This window comes from Rhinopithecus roxellana, chromosome 12 (genome assembly GCF_007565055.1).
Source record: "Rhinopithecus roxellana isolate Shanxi Qingling chromosome 12, ASM756505v1, whole genome shotgun sequence".
In the NCBI taxonomy this organism is placed as follows: domain Eukaryota; kingdom Metazoa; phylum Chordata; class Mammalia; order Primates; family Cercopithecidae; genus Rhinopithecus; species Rhinopithecus roxellana.
This window is the reverse complement of record NC_044560.1, coordinates 120,586,022-120,597,628: the sequence shown is the minus strand read 5'-3', so window position 1 is coordinate 120,597,628 and position 11,607 is coordinate 120,586,022. Positions and strand designations below refer to the sequence as shown.

The window sequence follows — 11,607 nt, the reverse complement described above, 5'->3', positions numbered from 1 at the left end:
TTGTCCCACTACATCCATTCCCATTGAATCTAGTTCTCTCATGTCAATCTAATTTCCCTACTTCTTTTCTTGCCCCTTCCATCTGTGGGCTGAATAATGATAAATTTCAACACAGCCTTGGAATGACTCATGAGGACAAGAGAAAATGAAGCCTTCCCTCCTTCTTGGAGCTTTCTGGAACTGGGTGTTCAGTACTAATTGACTCTGAAAAGGAGGAGGGGAGTCAACAATGGGATTGAGAACATGCTAGAATAGAGACAGACACAAGTTATTTACCCCTTCCATGGCAACTATGGCATTAAGTATTTCAGTTAGACCATTACGTGGCATGTGGAAGGGAGGGGAGGAGGAGAGTGAGGAGAGATGAATCCATGATAGGAGTGGGACAATGTGTAGATAATCTCCTCCTTCTGAAACCAAGCACAGGAATAAATGCTTCACTTCCTTCAGAACATCTATTAGAAGAATAGATTCTGGATTAATCATCTGATAGATTATGGAAATTGACCATCATCACAGGAACTCTGTTATATTTATGATAATATATTTGTGTTGTTTAAACCATAAGTTTGTGGTGATTTGTCGGGATAGCAATAGAAAGCTAATACATCAACATTATTCTGTAAGCATTTCTTTATTTTCCAATGCAGTATTTCCTCGAATCATGTTGTACCTTTTCTGCCACAACTTGAAAACAGCCTCTTCTCTAAGGAGTTCTGGTTCTTTGTATTAAAAAATTATATAAACCAGTAACTGGGTATTAAATATGCTCAAAGCTACTGGAATGCCATGGCTTGCTAGGCTGTCTCAGTAAAGACAGCGAATATGTACACATTTATCTATCCATTGAATTCTTTATCTGTAGTTAAACCTACAAATATTTCATTAGTTGGGTATTTAAAAAGATTCTTAAGACTACTGTAGCATACTCACATAAGGCTTTTACTTATAGGCAAAGATGTGGTATAGTAAGAGAATACAACACCAAATGCACAATGAATAAAATAACAAATGGATAAACAGGACTTCATAAAATTAAGACAATCTGCTCTAGGGAAGATACTGTTAAGAACTGAAAACAAGGCCAAGCATGGTGGCTCATGCCTGTAATCCCAGCACTTTGGGAGGCTGAGGCAGGATGATCACTTGAGGCCAGGAGTTAGAGACTAGTCTGTGCAACATTGCACGACCTCATCTCTAAATTTAAAAAAAAACAAAAGCCACGGACTGTGAGAAAACATTGGCAATGCTTATATCAAATAAGGGATTTGTCTCCAGAAATATTAAGAACTTGTAACCAACCAAATGTTTTAAAAAACAGGCAAAAAATACCAACAGACATGTTACTAATGAAGATATATGAGTGACAAGTAAGCACATTAAAAAAATGCTCAAAACTGAGTCATTGGAAAAATACAAATTAAGAACTACAATGAAATACTAGTGCACACTTAGTGAAATGGCTAAAATGAATGGCCTATGACTTCTATATATATAAATTGTCAGTAATGTGAAGAAATGGAAAATCTAATATATTCCAGGAGGGAATATGAAATACTAACCATTTAGAACACAATTTGGCAAGCTTTTAAAATTTCAAACATTTGGATCTACTCACAGAATAACTGAATGAGGAACTTTGCAGCCCTGTTACAAAGCCAAAAGGGTGAAAATTATAAAAACGCAATTCAGTCTCTGGAAATGGCCATAAGGGTGTACGGCAAATAAATATTTATTTATTAAACATCTAACATTCATAAGAACAGCAAAAGTCAGTCACATCTGAACCAAGACAACTCCTTTCCTCCCCCAACTCCAAACTCAGCGGGATTAAAACTCCATTCGACTGGTGCAGCCAAGAATACAGGGCTCCCTCTCTCTGGAGCTCCAAGGCAGAGGGCTATCTTCTCAGGAAGGACAATCTGTCAGGAATTCTCATCCTGCCTCCAGTATGCATATTTAGATGAATGACATTCAATTGCCAGCTCTCTCATAAAGGCCATCCTCAGAGTTTCTGTTTTGAGATCATATTGATTCAGAGATAGTATATAACCCACCACCCTAAGGCCTTTCTTCAGTCTAAACTTTCTGGTGTTGAATAGGGTTAGGCCTTTGGCTGAAACCCTTTTCTATATTCACTACATTGTCCACTTTGCGAACTGTCCAGTGTTGAACGAGATTGGAGGTGTGGCTAAGGGATTTCCATCTGTTGCCTTCAGGACTTTTTTCCACTGTGAACCTTCTGGTGTTGAATGAGGTTGAAACACTGGCTAAAGGATTTCACACAATCACTGCATTTCTCCAGTGTGAATCCTTCGATGTTTAAAAAGACTGGAGTTGTGGCGAAAAAATTTCCCACATTCCCTGCACTCATAAGGCTTTGCTCCAGTGTGAACCCTCTGATGTTTAATGAGGCTGGAATTCTCTCTAAACAATCTCCCACATTCATCGCACTTAAAAGGCTTTTCTCCAATGTGAACTTTTCGATGTTGCATGAGGGTCGAGCTTTGGCTAAAAAACTTCCCACATTCCGTGCACTCATAAGGCTTTGCTCCAGTGTGAACCCTCTGATGTCTAACAAGGGTGGAATTCTCTCTAAATAATCTCCCACATTCATTGCACTTAAAAGGTTTTTCTCCAGTGTGAACTTTTCGATGTTGCATAAGGCTTGAGCTTTGGCTAAAAAATTTCCCACATTCACTGCACTCATAAGGCCTTTCTCCAGTGTGAACACGCCAATGTTTGATAAGGTTGGACTTGTGGCTATAGAATTTTCCACATTCACTGCACTTATAAGGTCTTTCTCCAGTGTGAACTCTCTGATGTTTCATGAGGCTGGAGTTGAAACTAAACAATTTTCCACATTCACTGCACTCATAAGGCCTTACTCCAGTGTGGATTTTGTGATGCTGAACAAGTGTGGAATTATGCCTGAAAGCTTTTCCACATTCACTGCATGTAAAAGGCTTTTCCCCAGTGTGAACTCTCTGGTGTTCAACGAGATGAGCATTACGGCTAAAGGATTTTCCACAGTCACTACACCCATAAGGCCTTTCTCCAGTGTGAACTATTTGGTGTATAAAAAGGTTGGACATATCTCTAAATAACTTCCCACATTCACTGCATTCATAAGGCTTTTCCCCAGTGTGTAGTCTCTGGTGCTGAACAAGTAAATATTTCTGACCAAAGTCTTTCCCACATTCACTGCATTTGAAATGCCTTTTTCTAGCATGAAAGGCCTCCCTACTTTTGGAGCTCCTATGTGACTTCTCTCCCGTGTGAGTCACCTGGTGCTTGAGAACACCTGAGCTGGTCGGGAGGTCCTTCCCAACCTCCCTGCTTTGCAAGGACTTCTCTGATAGTTGAACTTTGCAACTCCTCAAAACTGGAACCCTGCCCTCTTGTGTTTTTAAGGATTTCTCTCCACAGTGCTGCTTCTGGTGTTGCTGAACGTTTGAACTGCACAGTCCTACAGAAGCACTCTGCTCAGGGGCCTCCTCGGCCTCGGCTCCATGCCAACAACCTGAAAGAAGAGACATGTTGATGAAGTAAACGTAGTCCTTGGTGTGAGGAGGCAGCAATCTCACAAATGTGTCTGACACACACAGTAATTATTACCTGGGGCTGCTGGCAGAAATGAGGGGGGCTAGCTCTCGGCAGGGAAGGGCCTGCTATGCAGTGCTGAACCTGGCCAGCTCAAGGATTTGGGGAGTCCTCATGAGCGCCAAGGATGCAAGGACTGGGTATAGCACAGGGAGGAGAGGCAGAGTGCCCAACACAATCCTCTGCAAATGCCTTTCCAGAGGACTTTGGCTGCTGAAGACACAGGAACATGGCACAGAAGGTTATGTCCAGATGCAGAAAAAATCAACTGCAACCAAACAGCTGGTGCTCAAGGACTATGGAAGGATAAGCGCCCACCTCACCACACATTCAGTGAAAGCCACTGCTGAAAGGTGCTGCTGAGGATTGGGTGAAACATGGAGGACAGAGAGGTGGGGAATGGCCCCGGGTCAAATATCAGAATAGATATAAATGGGTGACTGAGGAAGAAAAGACAGAAATCAGCTACGACCCCTTGCCTTAGTATCAAAATATCTGGGCCTACTGGTATGATATGAACCCATCCCCGAGTTCATACCTCCCTGAGCTCCACCCACCAAGTACCTCTCGGTATGGCTGAAGTCACAACTCCCCAAGCAGGCATGAAGGGCTCCTTCCATGACTCCAGCTGGGTTATATCATGGGTCTTGGAAGATGCAAGTCCTAAGGAAAACAACAGGTGAGTGGCAGCACTGAGCCAGAATGACTTATCCCATCACAGAAAGAAAACAAAATAGTACAGAAAGAACCTTGGAGGAGGGTCTTACAGGAACAACCCAGTCAAACAGCAATCACATTGGTGACTCAATTGCTGGCACAGACAGACACCCAGGTATGTTGGCTAGAGGAGGCAGGCAGAACGTAGGGGAATAGAATTACCACAGATCTGCACAGTGTCACCAGGCCACAGAGAGGCCACCAGGGTTAAGTTCCATCAAGTTGACTGCAAGGCTCGTTAACCCCAAACCCTTTCCTGCACAGCTCTGGGGCAGCTCGGGGAGAGAAGGTGGTAGTATACACGGCCCAGGCCAATTACAATAGCTACTTCAGGATCCTGGAGAAGGAATGAGTGCCCACAATTCAGCTTTGGGAAGAACAGACCTGTCCCTAGGAAAAGGAGGAAGAGCCAAGTCCAGCCCAGGATGCTGGGGTGGGCTGTGAGAACCTTACCCAGAGAGGCCAGAAGTGAAAAGTTCTCCAGCATCACATTGCGGCAGAGGAGCCTCTGAGCCTCATCAAGCAATCTCCATTCCTCCTGGGAGAAGTAGACAGCCACGTCCTCAAAGGTCACATAGCCCTGCTAAGATGGACAGAGTTGAGTTTATCTGTGGCCTCCTTACTGGGGAATTTAGGCATCCCCCTAAACATCCACCCCTGCTCACCCTCTTCCTCAATCCCCATCTCAGAGGAGAGACCCTGCCCCAGAACCACTGATGCCCACTCTCTCCACATGTTCCCACTGAGCAAGCACAGGCAGGTAGGCACATATAGTCCATTTCAGCTCTGGACATGGTATGCAGAGTCCCACTCTTCTCTTGCCAGACAACTCACCTTGGATCCCCCAGATTGTGTTTCCCAAATACAATCAAATTTGTGTCACTGCTCTCCCTGAATCCCCCAATACAAGGTCCGGCGGACATCTGTTCACACTCACTAGAATGTGCACATACTCTGTACCACATTCAGTGCCCCCTACACCACCTTATGTGCCTCCCCTAGTGTCACCACATTCTAGTCTACACATGGCATCCAGAGGGCACTTACCAAATGCAATCAGAACTCCATGCCATCCCAGACTCCAATGGCACTCACTGCCCGGGGCAGCCCTCAGTCCCACTTTGAAGGCCTCCCTCCTTGGCTCTTTTTCTTGCTTTATCTTCAGCTACTTGGAATTGCACCCATATCTGGACACCTCAGCTCGGCTCCTCATTCAACCACTTCAGGTCCGCCTTATACCTGCTGATGCTTCCGCCAGACATAATGGAGATCTAAGGTTGCCTAAGCATTCCCAGTTCAATCTTACCTAAAGATATTTTCTAATGTTGTTCACTAAACCTTCTAAACCTCCTGTTATTGGTTGCCAGAAATGAGAACCTCTCCATATAATATATAACCTGGGCTGGGCATGGTGGCTCACACCTGTAATCCCAGCACTTTGGGAGGCCGAGGCAGGCGGATCACCTGAGGTCGAGAGTTTGAGACGAGCCTAACCAATGTGGAGAAACCTGTCTCTATCAAAAATACAAAATTAGCCTGTGTGGCGATGCATGCCTGTAATCCCAGCTACTCGGGAGGCTCAGACAGAAGAATCACTTGAACCCGGAAGCCAGAGGTGCAGTGAGGCGAGATCGCGCCTTTGCACTCCAGCCTGGGCAACAAGAGCAAAACTCTGTCTCAAAAGAAAATAATAATAATAATATGGTCTGGACTCAGGTTCCTGACTTTGTGTGTCTGTCTTCCAGGGAAGTCCACTGGAAGGATAGGGAGAATAGCAAGCCTCAAGACTCCATAATTCTGAAGACCATGTAGGTAGGAGTTGAGCAGGGTGAGGACCTGAGACATCCTCCACTTACCTCCTCATGGTATGTAAGTAATTCTGCAGTCACAAGAACCTATGGAAAATCAAGGCCATCAGAACCAGATAGTGATGTTGCCAAAGGATCATCCAAGCCCCCTCGTCTAGCCTGGAGTCAGGTGTGCCTGAGTATCTATAATCTGGGCTTTGGTTCTTAGTGATGCCTCTTACCTGTTGTGTGCCCTTGGAAAAATGCTCAACTTCCCTGTGCCTTGGTGTTGCCATCTGCAACACGGCAATAATAATGGTATTCACTCAATAGGACTATTGTTTGTATCAAACTCTTTCTTATGTGTCTAGGACTAAGTATCAACTCCTACTGTACACATAATTAATGCTTCTGTAAACATTTTCAGTGCAAATAAACTGGTAGGCTTTGAAAATGTGGGTTTCTGGCTAGGCGCAGTGGCTCAGGCCTGTAATCCCAATACTTTAGGAGGCCGAGGTGGGTGGATCACCTAAGATCAGGAGTTTGAGACCAGCCTGGCTAACATTGTGAAGCCTCGTCTCTACTAAAAACATAAGAATTAGCTGGGTGTGGTGGTGCATGTCTGTAATCCCAGCTACTCAGGAGGCGGAGGCAGGGGAATCTCTTGAACCTGGCAGGCAGAGGTTGCCGTGAGCAGAGACTGCACCATTGCAGTTTAGCCTGGGCAACAAAAGCAAAACTCTGTCTCAAAAAAAAGAAAAAAGAAAAGAAAAGAAAATACGGGTTTCTTAAAGTTACTGTTAAATTAAGAATGTGATACTTAGGGTGTTTTAATCAAATACTTTCCAGTATATTAAGTTTACAACCAGTTATGAAGTGCTTACATCAGTTCAACTTAATAAATCCATGTGGTTTTATTTGCCCCTGTGTGTATATGAACTATGATCAATTAGTGCTTAAATAAGCACGTATCTCGGCCGGGCGCGGTGGCTCAAGCCTGTAATCCCAGCACTTTGGGAGGCCAAGACGGGCGGATCACGAGGTCAGGAGATCGAGACCATCCTGGCTAACACGGTGAAACCTCGTCTCTACTAAAAAATACAAAAAATTAGCCGGGTGAGGTGGTGGCGCCTGTAGTCCCAGCTACTCGGGAGGCTGAGGCAGGAGAATGGCGTGAACCCGGGAGGCGGAGCTTGCAGTGAGCTGAGATCCGGCCACTGCACTCCAGCCTGGGCAACAGAGCGAGACTCCATCTCAAAAAAAAAAAAAAAAAAAAAAAAAATCAGTACGTATCTCATAAATTCACAAATAAATAAACTGGGACTTGGGTCTGAGAAACCTGAGCGGACACCATTCCTTTTGGCAACCTGGCTGCCTGCTATACATTCCCCTGAAGGCAATCCTGCTGAGAGCCCTTCTACTGGAGCAGTTGATCATCCCTCCTGTGCTGATGGCTAGGGAAACTCAGACACCAAAGGGGTTGCTCCACTAGCCTGGCTGACCTTTCCTTTTCTCCACATGGACTGGACACAAGGAACTGCTGAGCCTAGAGAAGCAAACCTATATACTACCCAACACTGCAGTCTCCATCCAGTCCTGGGTCTTCATACTCTATAACCCTCCATTCCTGCAGGCACCAGACAGAACCACTTCGGACAGCAAAACTCCATGCTATAGAGGCAGCCCCGTCCTACAGGGCCATCTCTCCCTTCTCTCACCTCAGGGCCCATCTGAAAGGAAACCTTAAGATTCTCCCTCCTAAATAGGAGTCCCAGGCCTTACCCTAGTCCAGGCCTCTACCCACCACCTCTTGGATATCTCCAGCCCAGATCCCTCCCAAACCTCCAGATGTGAGTGAGCAAGCTGCCCATGTGGCCACGACACCTCCATTCTGGGTCATCTCAGGATCATCATGCCCAAAACCTACTCCCTGCACAGCCTTCCCCATCTCCATCCTTCCTGATATTCACGAATAAACAAACGAAAATACAAATAAAAATCCAGAATGGCTCTTCATTCCCTACTTTCCTTCATAGTCACATGTGATGCAACAGGAGTTCCTGTCTGTTCCGTTTTTGAAATCCATCCAAGATCTGATCACTTCCCCTCCTCTATGGCCCAGTCCCAGTAGATGCTCCACTAGTCTACTGAATTTACCTACTCACCGGTCTGTCTTCACCCGCCTCACCCCTACCCCACTGTGTTTTGCCTTGAGGGGACTTTGGCAAACTTTGAGATACAGATCGTGTCACTCTTCTGTCTCCAGCCCTCTGCGGCCACTGTGCCCTCAGGATGAAGGGGCAGCTGCTCGGGCTGTCGCTCCACACGCGACTGGTCCCTTCCCAAGCTGCCTACTACAGACACCCGGAGGCCTCAGGTTCGGGGCTCGCTGAGCGCGCCTTACATCTTTGCGAGCCAGACCTCTTGGCCTCCATTCCCATCCCATCACACTGCCCGTCAGAAACGGGACCCCGCCCACGAACGCCCCACAGTTCTGCACCCGGGGACCTGAGCAGGCGGCCCTCACAGGGCTTTAGGATTCCGGGGAGGCCGGGAGGACGCGGCGCTCACCTGAGTGGGGTGCCTCAGCGCGGCCACCGCCATCCGAGCCTGTGGGTAGAGCGGGCGGGGCGACGACGACCGAGGAGAGGGCCCGGGCCACCCTGGGCGCCGCCACCGAGCCTCACACCCGCCTCTGAGCGGCGAGAACAGAGCACGTCCCCGCCGCCCCTTCCGGCGCTGGTCGCCTCAACCCGCTCACTACCAGCTTCCCGCAGGCTCAGTTCACCTGAGAGTCGCGAACGTGAACGCTAAAGGGAGACGCCGGAAATCCCGCCCATTGTGAGTCGCACGCTCGGGCAGACCTCTTTTCATTGGCCAAGGATCTCCGCCTTCCGGCGTGGCGCCTTTTGGACGATGTAGTTCCCATGGCTCCAAACTTGGAGGAAGTGGGCATAATTTCGGAGATGGAGATTGGAGATGATAGATAATGATGGAGATGGAGATGATGATGGAGATGATGATGAAGATGGAGGTAACGGAATAGGAGATGGAGGAGAAATTAGGGTTGAGAACTTCTCTCGGACTCATCCTGAAGCTGCTGTTATTGGAGATGGGCCTGGATTTCAGTTTCCTGCAACTGATACTCCAATCTTTCCTTCTTTTGAAGGACTTTCAGAGGATCTTCAGAGCCACAATAAAGAAGTTTCTCTGGGCAGAGCCACGTATACATTCCCAAATTTCCCTTGACAAAGGGACACCCAATATTAAAATTAACTATGGCGAAGCAATGCCTGATATATGATAATAAGAAAAGGCTCTGAATTCTGGAGGTAGGTGATGAGAGAGTAGGGGAGCCCAAGGATTTACTTTCGTCCTTCATCCCATGCGCATTTGTGCTCTTTCCTTCCTCAAGGACCCAACATTGGTGTACAGGCACAACAATAGGTGGCAAACCTGTAAACCAACTCCCTCTCAATTTCTCTCCTTCATCCTTTTCTGTTACATGTTCCCACTGCTCTTCCATTTCCAAATATAAAGCCAATTCCTCACAGGTGGGTAGAATGCTAGACTGTTGTTAACAACGCACAACTATTGATAAAAAGAAATTATGTCAACCCTTAATTATGTGTTGTCCCACTACATCCATTCCCGTTGAATCTAGTTCCCTCGTGTCAATCTAATTTCCCTACTTCTTTTCCTGCCCCTTCCATCTGTGGGCTGAATAATGATCAACTTAAACACAGCCTTGGAGTGACTTATGAGAACAAGAGAAAACGAAGCCTTTCCTCCTTCTTGGAGCTTTCTGGAACTGGGTGTTCAGTATTAATTGACTCTGAAAAGGAGTAGGGGAGTCAATATTGGGATTGAGAACATGGTAGAATAGAGAGAGACAAGTTCTTTACCCCTCCCTTGGCAGCTGTGGCATTAGTTATTTCAGTTAGACCATTATGTAGCATGTGGAGGGCAGGGGAGGAAGAGAGTGAGGAGAGCTGAATCCATGACAGGAGTGGGACAATGTGTAGATAATCTCCTCTTTCTGAAACCAAGCAGAAGAATAAATGTTTCAATTCCTTGAGAACATCCATTAAAAGAATAGACTCTGGATTAATCATCTGATAGATTATGGAAATTGACCATCATCACAGGACCCTTTGTGGACAAATCTAAAAAACATATTATGGAATCTAGTCACTCATACAGTATAAAATGTATAGAGAATTCAGAATCTGGTGATAAGAAACAGTATATCATTTAGGAAAATATATGTATGTGGTAAAACGATAAAGACATTTATAGAATGATTATCAAAATGATTAACAAAAATGTCATGCAAATGTTAGCTCAATGGGGTGTATTAGGCATGTGAGGTGATGTGAAAAGAGGATGCCTTGGAACTATATTTTTTAGCCGGGCGTGGGGGCAGGTGACTGCAATCCCAGCTACTCGGGAGGCTGAGGCAGAAGAATCGCTTGAACCTGGGAGGGAGAGGTTGCAGTGAGCTGAGGCTGTGCCACTGCACTCCAGCCTGGGTGACAGAGCAAGACTGTCTCAAAAAAATAAATTAAAAAAAAAGAAAGAAACTATGTTTTATCACTACTGGTTGTTTCACAGATGTGGTTTTAATTTAAAAAAGAACTATATCTCTTTTGAAAGTTATAGTGAATTGTGTGATAGTTTTGAAATAAAGAGTATAGGTAGACGTTTTAATTTTTATCACAGGAAGAGACAACCCACTAAAGCAGGCTTATATGTAGAATTGCAAATAACATGATTGGTGAGGACAGAGTAGACTATTTAATCATTTGGTTTAGGTAAAATCATTATCTACTAAGAAATTTGCTTATATCTCATTGAATTCGTTAAAAAAAAAAAAACCCATGAAGCTATTTTTTTTTAAAAGCAACATATGCCAGGTCTATATGTTTTCTCTCTAACTTCTGGAATCCATTTTTATTTCCAACCTTTAGGAATATTTACATGTCTATAAGGAGTAGGAACATCAGTTTGAGTCCAAGACTCTACCTTTGGCCATATCTCCTTCAAAGCTGGCAAGCACATTCCTCCGTGTTTGGGAAGCCTAACCTACCCAAGATGGCATAAGAAGCAGATGCACTTCAGGGTTTAATCACAAGTCAACCCTCAACACATGAGCAGCTACAGGGATTGAGGGAAGGCTGAGGGCTGTAACCAACTAAACAAATTTTGATGACATCTCCTGCCATCCCCAAGGTTAGAGCTTAATGGAAGGAGTCACCACTCAGCAGCTCTGGAAACTCTGGGCTTCCATGTAGATGGCTACCTGGTCCTTAGACACTTGAAGTCTGGTCGCCTCAGCTAGAGAGCCCAGACTAACCCATCTGAACTATCCTTATAAGGAAAAGTAGGGAGGGAGATGAAGCCACAGGATGGGAAAATATAACCGTTTCCTCAAGGAGGAAGAAGCCTAATATTTCAGAAGAGCAGTTCTGCTCCACAGCAGGTAAGCAGCCCTATGTCC

The 11,607-nt window shown here is 45.5% G+C and overlaps 1 protein-coding gene across 3 annotated transcripts; it reads right to left on the bottom strand.

The window, feature by feature from the left end:
* Window positions 1-1,700: 1,700 nt before the first annotated feature.
* On the bottom strand, window positions 1,701-8,959 carry ZNF419 (zinc finger protein 419). 3 transcript variants are annotated; one of them, XM_030942538.1, is made up of 5 exons: window positions 8,679-8,949; window positions 6,177-6,215; window positions 4,774-4,903; window positions 4,168-4,266; window positions 1,701-3,523 (listed from the first exon to the last, which is right to left on the bottom strand). In XM_030942538.1, exons 1-5 carry the CDS (start codon window positions 8,709-8,711, stop codon window positions 2,289-2,291), a joined length of 1,536 nt encoding a protein of 511 aa, XP_030798398.1. In that variant the 5' UTR covers window positions 8,712-8,949; the 3' UTR covers window positions 1,701-2,288. The 3 variants fall into 3 exon arrangements, with proteins under 3 accessions (XP_030798398.1, XP_030798396.1, XP_030798397.1); XM_030942536.1 differs by lacking the exon at window positions 6,177-6,215 and having other exon boundaries at window positions 8,679-8,959; XM_030942537.1 differs by lacking the exon at window positions 6,177-6,215 and having other exon boundaries at window positions 4,774-4,900; window positions 8,679-8,959.
* Between the last annotated feature and the right edge of the window lie 2,648 nt (window positions 8,960-11,607).

Bases quoted from the DNA above. Each gene is read 5' to 3' on its own strand.
- ZNF419 (XM_030942538.1), bottom strand. From the start codon at position 8,711: ATGGCGGTGGCCGCGCTGAGGCACCCCACTCAG. The intron at 4,904-6,176 runs GTAAGTGGAGGA...TGTCCATCTTAG, and splicing joins TACTTACATACCATGAGGAG to CAGGGCTATGTGACCTTTGA. The intron at 4,267-4,773 runs GTAAGGTTCTCA...TGTTTTCCTTAG, and splicing joins TTCACTTCTGGCCTCTCTGG to GACTTGCATCTTCCAAGACC.